The 18,545-nt window shown below is 37.2% G+C and overlaps 1 protein-coding gene across 7 annotated transcripts in view; it reads left to right on the forward strand.

Moving 5' to 3' along the window:
• The first annotated feature begins 5,175 nt into the window (after positions 1–5,175).
• The window catches only part of CCDC158 (coiled-coil domain containing 158), a 67,390-nt gene continuing 54,020 nt past the window's right edge, over positions 5,176–18,545 (forward strand). For 6 of the 7 annotated variants that reach the window (XR_004953098.1, XM_036227827.1, XM_036227828.1 and 3 more), the window contains exons 1-3: positions 5,194–5,273; positions 10,080–10,122; positions 16,084–16,226. Coding sequence is in view for 6 of the 7 variants with exons in the window: in XM_036227827.1 (XP_036083720.1) it covers positions 16,157–16,226 (70 nt within the window). In the remaining variant the exon portion in view is untranslated. Of the gene's footprint in view, positions 5,274–10,079; positions 10,123–16,083; positions 16,227–18,545 lie in introns of all 7 variants that reach the window. The other variant, XM_016156050.2, reaches the window with a different exon arrangement.

Here is an 18,545-nt window from a genome sequence, read left to right on the forward strand (position 1 = left end):
GTAGCCGTGTGATACAGGTGTCAACTGCCCCTTGGCTCAAATGATTAGATTATGGATGGGCATGTGACCTGAGCTTGGCCACTAGAAATTTTACTGGAGCAATGAAAACGGGTCATTCTCTATTATGGGGTTCCTAAGGTAGTTAGTACAATCCTGGAGTTGCTGTAGGTCACCACTGACATTACAAACCCAAGAAGGAAGCCAACCCCTAAGAAATAAGTCCAAGATATGGAGGCAGTGTTCTGGTAATATTATTTGAGCCTTGGGCCCACAGTACCTTATTTAAGCCAGCAATTCTCAAACATTTTCATTTCAGGACTCCTTTACACTCTTAAAAATTACTGAGGTCTCCAAAGAAATGTTTATGTGTTATATCTGTCAATATTTGCTGTATCACAAAATTATAACAGAAAAAAAACATTTAAAATAACAATAAATTCATTGTATATTAAAATAACTAACATTTTTATGAAAAATAATTATATTTTCTCAAAAAAACAAAAATAAACAAAAATGACTGAGAAACGTGGCATCGTTTTACATTTTTGCACATCTCCTTAATGGTCAGTTGAATAGAAGAAAGGTGGATCCTACTATCTACATCTGTTTGATATCGCATGTCATACAGCCCCTAGAAATCTCCACTATACACTCGTGAGAGAACAAGTAGGAAAAGCAAACTGTGTCTTAATATTATTTTGAAAATGATTTTGACTTTGCAGACCCAAAATTGTCTCAGGGACTCTCCAAGATCCTCAGGCCACGCCAGATACAGCTATACCTAAGGCTATCTCAGTTTTATGAGCCCATAAAGACTTGTTTATTTTTCCTTTAAACAGCTGGAATTGGAGTTCTGCTACTTGAAACTGAAAGGGTTCTGAGTAATACACAATGAAACCTTTTATGGTTTAGGAGAAAGTTTAGGGAAGCTTAGTGCTGACTCACAGATACAACTTTGTGTTTGCCTCTAACTTAGAATTAGTTCCACTTTCTTAATCAAATTCTTTCCTTCATGGCAAATAGATCCAACACAGCTCACAACTTTGTGTCTCCATATGAAAAATTCTCACTGTTGATAATTGAGTCCATGTTCTCGGTCACTTTGAATATGGCTCCAGAGCAGAAAAATATTTCAATCATTTTGACCCTCCCATTCATCAGGCATGCCTATACCACTCTTTTAAATGTCATTTGCCTAATTGCTGTTTTGACTTCTTAGAAATCACGCATCACTCTATTTGTTAACATCACTTAAGAAAAAATTAATTTGTTCTTTTCAAAATGATTGCTCCTTGATTTAAAATTTTTAATAGTAATCCCTAACATATTTCTCTTTATTTTTGCCAGCACTTTAAATATGATTTTTAACTTACCAGATTTTTTAAATGCCTCTGAATTTAATATTTCAAAGACTGAAAACATTACTAGATTATCCTTGAAAATAAAGTCAGAGTGACATCTAGTGGCTCTTTTGGCTTACTAGATAATCATTAAAGTAACTGTTGACAATAAATTATTAAATTATGTTTGGAACTTTTCGAAAGAAAATCTCAGAACCATCTCAAATAGACAAAAATCAACCTTATTTAAAGTTTTCACAATCTCTCCAGAGCCGGCGGTCCCCAACCTTTTTGCCACTCAGGACCCATGCTCCTTTGAGAATCTGATGCCTGGACGCTGCTCATCTCCTGCTGTGCAGCTCAGTTTCTAACAGGCTCCAGACCAGTACCAGTCCGTGGCCTGGAGGCTGGGGACCCCTGCTCTAGGTGATGTTTCATAGGCAAAAAAAAAAATAATAATAATCTTTTTATGTGTCTCCTTCTTAAGAGTGAGAAGAACTTTCCCAGCAGACTTTCCCTTAGCTCTAAATGCCATGAAGCCTCCCTGAAAACAGTCACTTGGAAGAGGAATGAAAGCACACAGATTAGTTTAAAATAACCAGGATCCACCAGCTAGAACTTCCTCTGATGCAATGTCATGGCTCTGTAGAGTATTGCGTTGAATCTTCAAATAAAACCAGGGTTCTGTGAGAGAGGAGGAAGGGGAAATGATGTTGCATATACAATTTACAGCATCTGCTTCATAAAGGTTCTTCCCAAACTGTCAAACCATAGTCAATTCAAATCTTTTGGGAACGATCATATGTTCTTTTCCGTTTTGATCTGAGGCAGTCTTGATTGAGGCAGTAGTTTAACGGGTATATATATATATATATATATATATATATATATATATATATATGTCAAAACTCCTCAAATGATATACTTTAAGTAGATTCAGTTTGTTGAATGGAAATTATATCTCAATGAATGGATAATAAAATGTAGTATATACATACAATGCAATGTTATTCAGCTTTTTAAAAAAGAGCAATTCTGATACCTGCTATAACATAAGTGAACCTTGAGGACCTTATGCTAAGTGAAACAAGCCAGTCACAGAAGGACAAATACTGTATGATTCCACATATGAGGTACCTAGGTCAAATTCATAGAGACAAAAAGTAGAATAATGGATATCAGGGATTGGGGGGAGAGGATGAGGAATTAGTGTTTAATGGGTACAATGTTTCTTACCCCTATTTGTAAAATTATTGGTGATGAGTTGTTATTTATTTCCTCTACAATATATATTGAGTCACTTCTATATATTTGCTTTGTATCAGGCACTGGGAAAATATGGCTGTCAAAACTTAAAATAGAAAAAATCAAGCTGCGGTCATAAAGGAAAAATATAACAAAAATACAAGCTACTCTGTAACTCTAGTTTTGAAGATCTTTGGTAAAAGATAGGTCAAAGTCATAAAGGAAACACAATGGTTAAAAACTTTTTTATATAATCTACTATATAAGTTAAAGAAAAATATTTTTTCTAACTACCATTCACGAAACTGATTGCATCAGGTGAAACAAGAATTTTTTTTTAAACTAAGCAAATCATAAATTAAATTTTAAGTAACCCTGCATCCACAAACTGACTGACTCTTCTTAACTGCAACCCCATAAAGGCCAGCAACCATTTGAATTGACAACACTAAGAACACTGGTTCCTTGAAAGCAGAAACGAACTTCTTTGTATTTCCCCCGATGCTTAGCACAGGGCCTGGTCCATAGTAGGATCCCGACGAAGGGAGACAAATAACAACCCTGGATCTAGATATAGACTTTTACTAAAGAGTGCTTAGTGACTTGGGCCTCCAACCTTCTCTTTTTGGTCCACTCTGCTCTGTTCTCACTGGCCTCTTGGTGGATTCTGCGACATACTAAGCACTCATTTGGGAAGCTCTACCCCACTTATCCTTATGGCTCTCCCCCTCTGGTCCTGCAGTTCTACTCTCAATGTCACTTTATCAATGAGGCCTTCTCAGATCACATTATGCAACACCACTCCATACTCACTAACCTCCTTCACTTGTCTCCATAATACTTATCCCTATCTAACATATTTGAACTTGTTTCTTTGTGCATTGCTCATCTTCCGCCACAAGAATGTCGTCGGTTCCACAAGGGTAGGGACTTTATTTGGTGCATGCCTGTATTTTCAGCACCTACACATGGCATGTGGCAGGTGCCATATGAATATTTGTGAAATGACTGAATGAAGGTAAAGTAACTCTGAACTTCCTAAATTCTAAATTCCTTATCTCTAAATTCTTTATTTTAAGATTAAGCAAAGAAGCTCTTAATTCAATATAAAAAAAAATCCATGAAAATGGCAGGACGCTCAAAATGCAAAGAATTTTATAATAAAAGTAGGTGCACATCACTTGCATACGGGTTTAAATAGTTTTATACTGTTCTAAGTATCACATTATTTTAATTAAAGACTTCGAAAAGAAAAGAAAAAGGAACTTTCTTAGTTCCAGGGTACAAATATAAACATGACACCAATGGAAATCACATATTAGGTAACTAAAATATTTTCTTGCTGTAGGACCATACTCATACTTATATAGAATAAGAGATTAAGACAGAAGTTAGAAATTGCTTTCTATCTAGCCACAAAATTTAAACCATTTACTTTTCAATTTGATACTTATGGTTTCCGTCCCCGTTAAAATGCTTGATTTTGTAGGCAATTTTAGATCTCTCCAAGTCAGTAAATGAAATAATTAAAATTATAGGTATGATAAAAAGCAATCTTTAGTGGCATTTAATACTATTTTTATTAAAATTTATAACTACATTATATAATGTAGAATTCATTAGTATTTCTGATCAATTTAATACATAAAAAGTGATTCGCCGGGTGTCTGTATAAGGTGACTACTAATAGTATTTTAATGCCACGGGTTGCATCTAACGCACTCAGGTCTTTCTGGATTCCTTCCGTTCGACCACTAATTTAGGCAACACAGAGAGGTCTCAGTGTGTAACCACATAATCTGGTAAATTCTATATCAGAGATGACGACAGAGAGCAACTGAAGCACAGCAGAGGAAACAACTCTCCGGAGGCAAGAGTGTCAGCTATCCTGAGAAGAGCATATTTGAACCTTGAAAAACATTCCAGACTGAGGAACAGCATAATCAAAGGCAGAGCTGCAAAATGTGAATTCTGTTAACTTGAAATAGTCAAAGGGCTAATTTGAGGTGTGGGGGTGGAGGAAGTGCCAGCATGTGAGGCAGGGTGAAGGCCTGACGGGCAAACCAAGATTGGGCTTGACTCTTAAGCAGCAGGTAGAGAGAGAGGACTGGCGCTGTTCAGTGAGACTTTGGGAAGATCAGTTGGGGGACAACTTCGAGAATGGCCTGGGGCATTCGGGTAGAAGGAGAGAGTAGGGTAGGCAGGCCACTTAGGAGGCCTTGAGCGGCAGCCACTACAAACGGGGGCCCTAATCAGGGTCGTTTCTAGGCTATGGCTGGCAGGATTTGGCTCTTAGCTGGGTGCAAGCAGCCCCTTGGGGCTCCTGGGGTTGGGAGTGGGGGCGGCCATGGCCCTCGGTTGCCCCAGCGACGGCGTCTGGGGGGCGGAGTTGGGGGCTGAAGCGGCCCTGGCGGGCGGAGGCCCGTCACCCCCTCACCGCCCTCCCACGCCTGGCCGACGCGCCCAACGGCCGCCCGCGCGACTTGCGTGGAGCCAGCCCCTGCCCGAGCTCAGCGCCGCGAAGAGTGGCGCGGGGGTGGGCGGGGCAGCGTCCCGCGCCGCTGCCGCCGCCGCCGAGGAGCCACCGCCCCCGCCGCCGCGGCCGCCCCGTCGACGCAAGCGCGGCCTCCGGCTGCCTGCGCCCCCGCGGGGATGCGGCCGGTCTCTTAGGTGAGGTGTTGGTTGCAGGTACGAAGACAGGCTCGGCCTCTGGGGCTGGGTGAGGGGTGGGTTGTCCTGCGGAGGACCCGGAGCAGCGTTGTCATTTCTGGAACCTCGCAGACCTTTGTGTTTGTTTTGCACATGGTAAATGCCCAATAAATTGTTTCTTTACCGGAAAGATTGCTGTTGTTTTAGGACCTCAGGGGACGGTAGCTGTAACTCTGGGATCACAAGGCCCTGTGCAGAGTATTTGATTTGGGTGAATCACTGCGGATCCTGTCTCAAAGTTACTGCTAACTCCTGTTCCTACCCCGCTTCGGGCGGACAGGGAGGGGAAAGGGATGGGGGAGAGATGGAGTTAAAGAGGAATGTCTAGCCTTGGACAGTCAGCAACCTCTTATCCAAAATGAGATTGTATTAAATACTGTGCAAGGGCCCTTTTAGCTGGAGCCCTCCCTGTAAGTGACATTAAGAGTCTGGCTCGGCCCCATTATTAGCATTAATAAGAAATGAGTTCAGAAAAAAAGCCTGTCCTTTTCCACAAAACTCTGCTCTAATCCCCCATTTGGGCTGTTGGTGTACCTTACGGGCAGGGAAAAGTAAAAGTGAGGTCAGACATTTCTCAGGGTTTTGACTGGCAACCGCTATTTGCTTCCTCTCTCAGCAGCCCATTTAGGAAAGAAAAGGGCCACCTCTGTATCACACTTAATGTTTTTAATCATATACAGTTTTATAATAGTGTATAAAATGGCTCTTATGCCATAGCGATATTATTATACTCCTAAAATCAAATGAAGGCAGAAATTGACGACAGTTTATTTTGTATGTGCAAAGCCCTTGATACTGTGTTTTACAAAGAGGACTCAGTGTTGTCTGGCATGTTAGGGTCACTCACTTTAAAACTCCCCAATTTATTAAATAGGGCCTCTTGTGAACCTGTTCCCAAATTAAGTGGCCCCAAATTATATGTCATGTAGTAGGCTAAGGACCACTCTAAAATATCAGGTTCTAAACCCTGGAACTGTTATAAGGATAAGGGGTATTTGCGTGTATGATTAAGTCAACGATCTTGAAATGAGATTATCTTGAATTACCTGGGTGAGCTTTAAATGCAAAGACAAATATCCTTATAGGAGAGGGGCAGAGGCAGACTTGATAGAAAAGAATAAAGCATGACCACAGAGGCAGAGATTGGAGTCATGAGACCACATATTAAGTAATGCCAGTGGCCAACAGAAGCTGAAAGAGGCAAGGAATGTATTTCCTAGAGCCTCCAGAGGGAGGGCACCCCTGCCGGCACCTTGATTTCAGCTCCATGAGACTGATTTTGGACTTCTGGCCTCCAGAACTATAAGAAAATAAATGGCTGTTGTTCTAAGCCACCAAACTTGTGGTAATTTGTAACTACGGGTAAATGATATATATGATCATGCTTATAAATCATAGAATCAAACCTGTATTGATGAATATTTTAAAGCTCTCCAGCTAGGGCAGTGGCAGGTATTGTAGTGGGATCACTAAATATTTTCCTGAACCCTGTAAATCCTAAGGAAAAGATTTGAGCGAGGATTTTGGTAAGAAGGAAAAAATTAGGTGCTTAGGTAGTCTAGCACTTAAAGTAATTTTTAAACTTTCAAGTGTATTTCTATTAATATATATGTTTGGTTAAGAGAATAAAGGTTCAAAGTGAGTTAGGCTTGGTCCATAGCTAAGATGTTATTGGCTATCCATCATATATACGTATATCAAATAAGAGTTGCAGACAACTGGGGATTGAGTTCTAGGCTTGGGGAAAACAGGCAAAGCTGAAGTATTTCCATGTGAGGAGATGTTAGAATCTGTCTGAAAGCAACCCCTAGTCATTTTGAAATGAAGATACTTTGGAGTTTTCAGGGTACAGGAAAAAAACAAGTATTCAGGCTTAATTGATTTTTGGGACCTAGGCCACTAATTTGCACCCCTACTCATATCCCACAAAACATCACAAAAATGTACATACAAAAAGTAGCCCATCCACTTTCTTTTTGACATGGTTTTTCGAGGTATAATTTACATACCATAAAAGTCACCAATTTAAAGTATAAAATCCAATGATTTTTAGTAAATTTACAGAGTTGTGCAATTACCACAATTCAGTTTTAGAATTCCATCATCCAGAAAAGTCTCTCATGCCCATTTGCAGTCAATCCCTCTTCCCAACCTCAGCTTCAATGCAGTTTGGATCACTGGCCCACTGTAGGGTAAGGTTCTAGTCCTTCTGCTGGGCTACTCCAATGGCCTCATAACTGGCCCTCTTCTACTCAGTATATTTTCCACCCAGCTCCTAGAAGATCACATGCTCTTGATTAAAATCCTCCAATGGCTTTTCGCAATTAGAATAAATCCCAGAGTCCTCAGTATGGTCTTTCCAAGGCCTCGTGAACTCTACCTGCTGCCAACCTCACCAACAACTCCTCAGGATAATTTAGGAAAGGAAGTGTTAATAAGCATAGTGATGCTTTGGGCACAGTACACAGTTGACTGTCCCTAAGTAGGCCCCTCATCCTCCCATATCTACATGAACCCTCTCTAGCTGCCTTCCTAGGCTGTGAGCACTGAGCCCTTCCCATCTCTCATTTCTTTGCTTGCGGTATTTCCTCTTAGGATCTTCTCCAGTCTGCTGTGGGGCTGACTCCTTTTATCATTCAGCTCAAATTCTACCTCCTCAGAAAGTCCTTTCCTGACTTTAAGTAGCCTCCACTTTCTCTGTTGTACTGCTGCCTTGCGTTATTCTCATCATTGCACTTAGCCACTCCCCAAAATTATATTTTTGATTTGTTTCTTTTGTAATTAATAATCATTGAATGCTTACCAAGTGCCAGGCCCTGTGCCAAGTGCTTTATATGAATGAATGATTTAATCGAAGCTTACTACTTTTGATGTGGGGAGAGTAAGGAGAGCATGTTCTCTAAATCTAGTCTCTGACATGAAATCATTTTTCAGAGGTATTAGGCAGTTTTCTTTTGTTATTAGAACACTGATTTTAAAGACTGGATCAATGTACACTGCCACCAGTAATATAATGTTGAATTTCTTTCTCCACATTCCTAAAAACTGAACTGTAGAGATTTGGCTAGGAAGGAAAGAAGAAACTAAAAGAAGAGTATAAATAAAAGCAGAGTCCTAAAACAGCAGAGCATGCTGAGGACACAGCAGGTAGACCTCTACTGGGTCACAGGACATGTCAGGAGAGTGAAGATAAGGATGAAGCTGAGAGATTGGTTAGGCCAGATCATGAAGGGCTTCGGGTGTCAGCCTTAGTTCAAGCCTGAGTCTTCAAGCAAGATATAACAAAATAGATCTGATTTGAAAGGAAACTCTTAAAGATTGTAAGAGTCTGAATCTAGGAAGATCATTTTTTGGTATTTTATAGTCGGTCTGGCAAGAGTTGATTAAAGCATGAAAGAATACCATGGAACCAAAATTAACTAAATTACATATTCAAGGATTCCTTATGACTTATGAACACACTTAATGTTTCTTCACTGAGTTAAAAGATATGAAAGAGATAGATTCAACAGAATGTGGCAACAGAATCTTCATCTTGAGTAGATGAAGATTAGATGAAGAAAGATACCGAAATATCTAATGTGGGAAGTTGGGTTTATGATGTCATCATCCAAGTTCAGCCTAGAAAGCAGGTTAGGTGGTAATGTGAAGAGACCAAATTTGAGATAAGGTAAATTTAAGATGACTGTACACATATGTGCAGAGATATTAAAGGAATATATATTCATTAAAATTTACCTAGAGCCACAATTTAAAAACAAAATAGCATGAAACTTAGCAGAAGTGGTGGAATTGTCTCTATGTAGCTTTGTTGTTTACTGAAATCATCAATGAGAATTCATCATATTTTTGGCCATCTTTTGCTAAATGTTTTCCATAGGAAATCATAGAATGTCCAAGTTGGAGAAGATTTTAGAGATCTTCTGGTTCAATACTCTGCCCAAGAGAGGACAGCCAGTAACAATTGTCAACCTAACAAATGCTCATCCACCCTCAGCTTGAATACCTCACAAGGAGGCCCACTATGTATATATTCACGGTGCTCCAGTTTTTAGAAAGCCCCTCTCCACCCTGAACTAGAATCTACCTCCCTGTACTTCTGTTTGTCTGTCCTAATTCTGCACATAGAATATTGTCACTCATTTTCCCAATGCGGCAACTGCTCACTTAGATTCCACTGAAATATTCCAAAAATCCTAGATGATTATCATCTGAACTCCACTGCTTAAAATTTATAGACCTATTTCTGACCCACCAGCAGAAGTTCCTCTACCCAGTAACTTTTCTAACCAAGTCCAAGAGCTGTTGCCTGGTCAAAGCCTCGCTAAGCAATGAAAATCAGTTTAAATGGTCAGAAGACAGGTAATCTATTTATGTCAGTTTGAACTGTACCTTGAAGAAAGGTCAAGTCTAGCAATGTACATGTGTGAAGGGACAGGGCATGTGTCTATAGGTTTACTTGCTGTATTATCTTGATAATGCTAATAAGATCTATATCAACATAATTAGCATTGGACCAAGAGGGAGCATATAATTGAACACGTTCTGTTGTACAAACATAGCCTAGATAAATACTATAAAAATATACTTTCATATACAAGATAAGCCTAAAGAAAAAAAATTAAAGGTTTTTGATGCTGTTGTTGTATATGAGGATGTTTTAGGTGTTGTCAAGATCTTAAGTGATGAAAATGAACTTGTGAATTGAACTTTTGAAAATAATAAATTTTGGATAATAAAGCATTATGTATTAATAAGCAGATTTTAAAATATTTTGTTTTTCAGGTGTTAATACGATAAGTGAAAATAAGAATACCCAGATATTAAGGTATTTCTTGTTTTACTTTGAGTTATATTTAAGAATTATGAACATGTACAACTGATACATTCATTTTTCATACCTCTATCTATTGCTAATATATTTTAGTAACTGAAGCCTTGAACTTGAATGCCTAGGCTGGAATATCTAAGATAATAAAATTACAAGGACTTTAGCTGTGGTTTTCAAACAATGCTCAGTGGAGCCTTCTGCATTCCATAAAGGTATCTCAGGGACAAAGAGGACGGTGTGTAGTTGGGGCTCTGAATATTTAAAGAAAGGCTTCCACTGCTTAAAAAAAAATTTTGGAAAACACAGCTGTAATCTCATTTAGTGATGGTGGAAATTGAGCCTCAGGCATGAAAAGATTTGCCCGTGCTCTCACAAGTGAGTAATGACAGAATTAAGTTTCCCAACTCTAAGTTCTGTGCTTCTTCCATTCTACAAACAAGACAGTATCATATACTGATCAAGTATGATCTTAAATAGCTTATTTTATATTACATTATAATGATCTCTGTGTTTACTCAATACAATCTACACTCATTTTCCTTCCTGCTAGTGCACCTATATGAAACTCACATCTTTCTAGATAAGTAGAAAGGTAGAGCTATTTATCATGGAAAAGTGAGTCAGTATACACTGCTTAAATTATAAAGACATTATTGTTCATATTTTACTATCCTGTTATGTGGTACCATATACATATAAATTGAGGCAAGTACTATTTATTAAGGCTGCTCATGTGTTATGTCAGTTAACTCTATTTTGAGGTATAGAATCCTTATCTCTATCTTAGTCTTATAGAGGTTAAATACTGTTCTCAAAGTCACATAGCTAGCAGATCACAGAGCTAGGATTTGAACCCTAACAGTCATAACAACATCTAAGAGAAAGAATGATTGAGAAAGCAGCACTAAAAGTGATGTGAAGTTAGTTAGCAGTTAATCAATAGTAGCTCAGGCAGTGAAGTGCTTGTTCATCATTAACTGTTCTCATTGTGTTTCTGAGACTGTACCAGACCAGATATATTGTATTGGGATCAATCTTGGGGAGCCTTAGAATTTCATAAAACCTGCAGACTGGTTCTACGAGAGTATGGTCCAGTGTTATGAAATCCCCAATCTCAGGCTTAGGGAAGGTAGAATGGTTCAGTACTCTAGGGGCTTGAGTCATTAGTTGGTGAATTCGGGAATTTAAATATAATATATTATAAGTAATTTATACCCAATCAAAAGACAGAATAGATTCTAAATTGACTTACTATGGAGACAGTCGCGGGAGAGATCCACCTTAAGTATCCATAAGTAAGAAAGATCAGGATGAGAACTGTTCACATTAGGGAAAGTATAGCACGTAGCCACCACGGCCTTTTGGAAGCCAAGGAATCAAACACATCTAAGTTCATGTTATGATCTCCAAATCAACAAATTACAGGGTTTTAACAGTTTATGACTTACTGCAGAAAAATAACTTTCTTTAACCAGAAATCCTTAATAATTTAGTAAGCTTAATGCGTGAAAATGGGAATAATGTTCTAATTCTTAAAGTGTCATGAAAGTAGAGGAACTCTGAGTAATTTGACCAAATTGAGGATATAGTCAATCTAAAATAGTGAAAATCTGAATTCAAATACTTTTTTAAAGACATTTTATTATTCTAAATTTCATAAAGTAGAAGTACTAAGCATCTTTTTTTTTTTACAAATAAATGGTTGTTTTAAAATTCTAAAGTAAATAAACCTGTACTCTTTTTTAAACTATTAATTTTCTACAAAAAATAATTCTCTCTGAAGAACTGCCACTCTTTAAAGGCCTTTTACTTCTCAGTGGATACTAAATTAAGAGTTTATTTCATTCGTCATCTTTTATCAAAGTAAACAAATGTGGTTCTCATATCAGAATATTTTAAAGTCAAACCTTTTCTCTCTCCTCCAACTCCAGTTCTTTTTACCTTGTTCATCGGCTCTGTTTGTTTCCTGCTTGATACTAAAAACCTGGGGAGTAAGCAGAGTGGTTCAGCATATGATTGCCCAACACTGGGCTATGATTCTACCTGTCCTGCTCATTCTTTCATGCTTTTGATCTTTCTGTAATTTGAATTTTGTTAGTGTTGTTCATCATCCTGAAGAGTCCCCAAATGCATCATTTTGGTGTAAGGTAAATTATATAGCAAAGATACGTGATGAAACTTGTTTAAATAAGTCCCTTCCCCGCCCCCCTCCCCCAGCAAATAGCAATCTCTTCTATTTAGAATGTTTAAATTGCCTAGCAATATTGGCTAACATTCCATTTATTATAATTCTTTATGGAATGTCTCCATACCTACTACTTATTTCCTAAAATTAATAGCATGAAACATATTAAGGTAGAATTTATCTAATTGTAGTTTTAGCAGATGGCACCTCAGTAATCAAAAGAGAGAAACTGTGAGTGAAATAAAAAGAAATTCTGTCCAATAAAATTTTCTTTAGCTCACAGGCTTTTTTATAAAAAACAAAAAAAAAACAAAAAAAAAACTTTTTATACTATGCTTACAATCATGAATCATCACATATCTTATATGTGATGTTCCTCTTTCCATCACTTTGATAGTTCTTGCGTTTTATAGTGTGTGTGTGTGTGTGTGTGTGTGTGTGTGTGTGTGTATTTTAAAGAATTAGAATTCTGATTCATTAATTTTATCTATTTTTCTGTTTTCTACCTCATTTCTGCTTTTATCTTTATTGTTTCCTACCATGTGCTTTCTTTCATTTTACTTTTTTTCTATCTTTTTGTGTTTGAAATTTAAATCACTTATTTTCATTCTTTTATTTTTATTGAAATAGATGTTTAAGACGAGGAACTTTTCTCTGTTCACTGCTTTAATGTATCTCAGATTCTTGTGTGTAGTGTTTTAAATGTCATTTTTCAGAAATTCTTTAATTTCTGTTTATATATTCTTAATTACACAATTTATGTTTTATTATCTAAGTGGTTGCTATATTATATGGTACATAGAATTAGGAATATTATCCCTTTATTGTGTAATGTGGCTTTTAAGTGCCCTTTGTTTTATTTAATATATTTTGGCTTGAAGAGTTTTTGTGCTGCTATTAGAATTTTGACCTGTGCTTTTTATTTGCATTTGCCTGGCAAATCTTTGTCCATCACTTTATTTCTATTACCTTTTAAGTGTCCTCTTGTGTACAGCATAGAGTTAAATATTTTAAAGAGTCAATTTGAAAATCCTTTTCTTTGAATAGGCAAGTTACTTCTGTAATATTATTAGTACATTATTATCTTGTAGTATAATTACTGTGTGTATTACATTTATGGTGTTTGTTTGGTATTTCCTCCTTACTTTTTCTTTTTAAAATTCTTTTACCACTTAAGAAAGTTTGTATTTTTATTCTAGTAGTTACCTTAGCATTAATACTTTTTATAGTGTACTTATAACCCCCCCCCCTTTTAACTTAATCTTTTGCTTTTTGTCAATTTTAAATCGTATGTTTTGACAACCAGTGGTCTTCTACTTTCCCCTTTTTTTTCCTCTTCCCACTTTTAGTTACATCTGTTCTCCTTTGTCACACACACACACACACACACACTATTCTTCAATGTCATTACCCCAGCCATGTTTTAGTCTCAGCTCTACAATTGAATATTTAAATGTTCACCATCAGTCCTTTCGCACAGTTTTCCCAATCATTTTTAAAAAAATATTTGTCTTTACCTTTTTCCCCAAATTTTATTTTGAAAAATTTAAAACCTATAGAAAAAAACAGAAAAATTTTCACCAGTAGTTAACACCTTGCCACATTTGCCAGTTATCTTTTGATTGGATGAAGCTTCACTCCCTCTAATAGAGTCCTCAGAAGGGGCATATGTGTACAGCGTTCTGGCGCATTTAAAACTTTTTTCTTTTTTTCCTATGGCTTTGAGTCTTTTGAAGGAGATCTTGACTGGATATACTATCCTTGGTTTGTACTTTCTTTCTTTATATGTCTTGAAAATGCTGCCGTACTGTTGCCTTGCTTTGTACATTTTTGAATAATCCGATGCCATTCTAATCCTCTTGCCTTTGTAAATTAGTTCATCTTTTTTTTTTTTTTTGGCCTGAAGGTCCTGAGGATTTTTTTAATAATCTTTAAAAATCTTAATATTGTTTTATTAGGATATGTTTCAGAGTTGATCTTTCTTGGTTGATTTTCTCTAGTATGAAAAATGTGTAGATTCAGGTCTTCCTTTATTTCTAAGAAACTGTCTTGGATTATAGTTTTAAATAATGGTTCTGTTTCATCGTTTTGATTTTTTCTTCAGAGATACCAATTATATTTAACCTCCTTTGCCAGTCTTCCCTTTATTTCACTTCCTCACTCATCCATTTCTTTTTTATCTTGGTTTTCATTCTCTTGGTGGTTTTTCTGATTTTCTTCATGACTTTATTATGTTTTCATTGCAGTCTGTCCTCCCTTATGTATTTTGTAATTTGGTCTTCGTTTCTGATACAATTTTGTCTGGTTTTTTTTTTTTGCCTTTTTTTCTTGACTTCATAACCAATTCTCATTTCAATTCTTCCTTTTGTTGGCTTATTTTCTTTGTTTCTTCTCCATTTCTGTTCTTAGGTATGACATTTCTGATTTGAGTGATCTTTTTCATATCCCAAATGCTTGTTTGAGAATATTTAGTTAAGTTTAGAGTGTTGTGTTAACAATTTTCTTTGAATTCATGTTTGTCCGTGGGGCAGCATGGGGGTACAGGGCTGGGACAACTTTTCATCAGCAGAAAAGATTTTGTTCACATTTTCTGATATTTTGTAGTATTTTTGTATAGATGTAATATGCTTTTCTCTATTCCTGTTCATTTCATGATCAGGATTCCTAGTTTGAGAGTGCCTTCATCCTGGCAGTTTCTTTCATGGATGGCGGTGATGTTGGAGCAGGAGGCATAGAAAGAGAGTTGGCTTATCTTACTTCATTTTGTTTCTCCAGGTTCGTGAATTTTCACCTCATTTCCTCCTTTCCCTTTACTACCTTGTCTCTAATGGAGATCACCTCTTCTCATATCTGATTCTCACCCAGAAACGCTCACTGCTTCTCTGAGGCTGCTACTTATGGTCCCAACAGACTTTCAAGTCCTTCATGCATAGCCAGAGCTATGGACTATTGAGTTCCAACCTGTGCTTAGTATCTTGGCTTTTTTGTTCACTTTCTGGCGTGAATCTGTCTTTCTTTCCTCTTAGCCCTCTGCCCTGCTCTGCTCCCTTTCAGCCTCTCCTCTCACATTCTCCATACCCACAGACTTGTATTGATGGTAGGTAGACTATGGGAGAAATTTTGGAAAAAAATATCCCCTTTGCTTATACATAATTTGAAGGTTGTAGTATTTTCTAAGGATGCTAAAGGTGTGGAGTCCATGTGGTTTTATTTATTTGTTTTCCTTGTTGATTTTATGGTTGTTTTCAGAGGATGAAGGGGAGCTTTAGAATCAGGTAATCATCATTGTTCTCTAAACCCAGACATCCTTTCTTGGCCTAATCTAAAATTATGAGCACTATTTGATATCAAAGAAGTTCTTCAACTTTTATTAATAATTTTCAGTTTGCTGATTTGTGATTTTTTTTTTACTAATTTGTGACATTCTTTTACTGAAGAGATATTTTCTTCTGTTATTTGACAATGTAACTTTATGAGAGAGACTTAAGAAAAGAAAAAACTTTGCCCCAAATCAGAGCATTAATTATAACAAATAAAATATTACTTTTTATTTTCAGATTGTCTTTAATAAATCAGCTGGCCATTAGGTTAACAATTTTTATAATAAGATTCTATTCACTTATTAATTGTATATAATAATAAAATATTTCTGTATTAATATTTTCCTGTGAAAAATTATTATTAAAATTTAAATATGAACAGTCAGTTCCTTTTTAATGAATTTTTTTCACATAATACCTTGGTATTAAAGATTGAATTTCTGTCTTGTATAGATAACAACTAAAAGAACCAAATAGGGAAGCATTTATATTTCAAGATCTCTAAGAAGAGGTAGCAATATTTAAAATGGAGCAAAAACCTTGTGAATCAAATAATGAAGATCTTTTATCAGGTGGTGGCATCACATCCAATGGAGGTATGTTTCCTTTATAAAACAAAACGAGAAAAAAATTAGAATTAGTGAGTTTTCCTAATAGTCAAGCTGCTGTTTTTAGTATGTTTTGATTTTAACTGTACAGGGCACAGACTTTGCCATGAATATTTACCATATTGTTTATAATTCTACTTTTTGAAAAATTGTTTAATCTTTTAAAAATAGCATACCTGGTTTCTAGCACATATTTACATTACTTTTTTTGGCTTAAAAATCGTTTTTATGTTGAGGCACTTTGACACAATCCATGCTTCCCTAAATACCTTCTCTCCCTTCACCCACTCTGAGCTAGGATTCCCTATCATCCTGACTTCTTTTCCCTTATCCACCCTCAAATTCAATCAGGTACTAAGTCCTGCTTCTTCTACTCAGAAATGTCTCTCGAATTCATTTTCCCTCTCCATTCCTATTACTTTTGTCCTAGTGCGGGTCCCCATCACCTCTGACTGAAATTATTTCAATCAAAAGATAGCAAGCAGTCAGGAAAATAAAAATGGGTGAAACTTAATACAGGGAATAGGTAACAAGGATGTTAAAGAGATGAGAAGAAGCCTAACGGGATGAGACAATCCAGGGATGAGCAAGTGCAGTGGGCTAGAAGCACCATGAGAAAAGGAACTGTTGTCAGGGCATAGAAGCAGGAGCTAGAACCACAGAGAGGGCTGCCTGCAGGGAGCTGAAGCCACCCGTGTGAAGCCCATCAGAAGCAGGCGATGGGGAGCAATATCCTAGCTTCTCCTCCTGCCTTATGGTCTTTCCACCAGCACCTCCCACTGTAAGCCTAACCAGGAAAGGAGTTGGGAAAGGAGCCTGGGAAAGTAAATCATGCAACACACAGCGTACTAAGGAGAACAAGAGAGAATGGATTTTCTGGCTGTCAGGAAAATGACCTACCTGCACAATCCCAACTGCTTTCTCTGTCTTATCTCTCATCTAAAAGAATACATCCAGAGTTTATTCTCAGTTATATGCATACCTCATTTAATTGTGCTTTGTGGATATTGCCTTTTTTTTTTTTTTTTACAAATTGAAGATTTATGGGAATCCTGCATCAAGCAAGTCTACCAGCACCATCAATAGGTTTGGGTGATGGTTAGTGTTTTTAGCAATACAATATTTTTAACTTAAGGTATGTGCCTCTTTTAGATATAATGCTATTGCACACTTAGTAGGTTACAGTATGGTATAAACATAACTTTTATATATACTGGGAAACCAAAAAATTCATGTGACTCACTTTATTGCAATATTCACTTTATTGTGGTGGTCTGTGACTTAACTGCAATATCTCTGAGTATGCCTGTACAGATCTGTTGTCTTACTGTTGTCTACTTAAAAACCTTAATTTTAGCACCCTTATTTTGTAAAAGAAGCTACTGCTTAGGATGCTCATGCCATCCTAAGACATTGTCACCTGTACTGTACTATATGCATCAATCCTGCCTGCTTCCACTAGCTCACCTCTCCATTTACACTCTGTCCCTCATAATGCAGCATGAGCACTGGCACTTAGTTCACAGACTGTCCCTCCCTCCTCAGGGACATCATCACCCTGTGAAGTCTCTGTCTTCATGGATGGTCCATTAAAATGTTACACTCACTTTCTTCCCTTTTCTAGTTCTTATTTTGACCTTTATGCTAGCTACCTACTCCCCTGTCTTCCTCGGATCTTATTACCAAAAACTGTTGGACTGTTGCTATCCAGCCTCCTGTCTTCTGGCACTCTTCTGGTACTTTTTCTGCCTCATGCAGGGAGTGGTTCTCAACCATGACCCCATGTCAGAGTTGCTGTTTGATATTTTTACACGTTGAAGTGGCTCTGATGCATGTGGAGATTCTGATTCAGTAGGTCTGGAATGGGGCTCGGGCACCACTGTTTTTATTTAAAGCTCTCTAGGTGATTCTGATTTATGACAAAAGTTGAGAACAATGGCTCTAGATTCTTCCATTTTCTCCTAAATTACCAACCTCTTTCTATCTTTATTTTCTTTTGTGTCATTCATTATTCTAGCCAATCACTTGTCAATATCCTCAACTTCCTTTTCTCTTATTCTTCTGTTGCTCTCTTACAGGAAAACCCCAGTCCTTATCAGACAGACTGTCGTCTCCATTTTTGTACTGGGCTGCCGGAAGATTCTGCTAGAAAAAAGACACAAATGTGAATTTTCCACCGATTTCCCCCTGAAGAATCTTTCTTTTGATCTTAGCCAGTTCTCTTTCATTTTCCCACAATACTTATTTTGAAATTATACCATTCTCTGAGATTCCTTTACCCTACCACATTCTTCCTTACTTTCAGAT

The sequence above is a fragment of the Rousettus aegyptiacus genome, unplaced genomic scaffold (assembly GCF_014176215.1).
Source record: "Rousettus aegyptiacus isolate mRouAeg1 unplaced genomic scaffold, mRouAeg1.p scaffold_m13_p_10, whole genome shotgun sequence".
In the NCBI taxonomy this organism is placed as follows: Eukaryota; Metazoa; Chordata; class Mammalia; order Chiroptera; family Pteropodidae; genus Rousettus; species Rousettus aegyptiacus.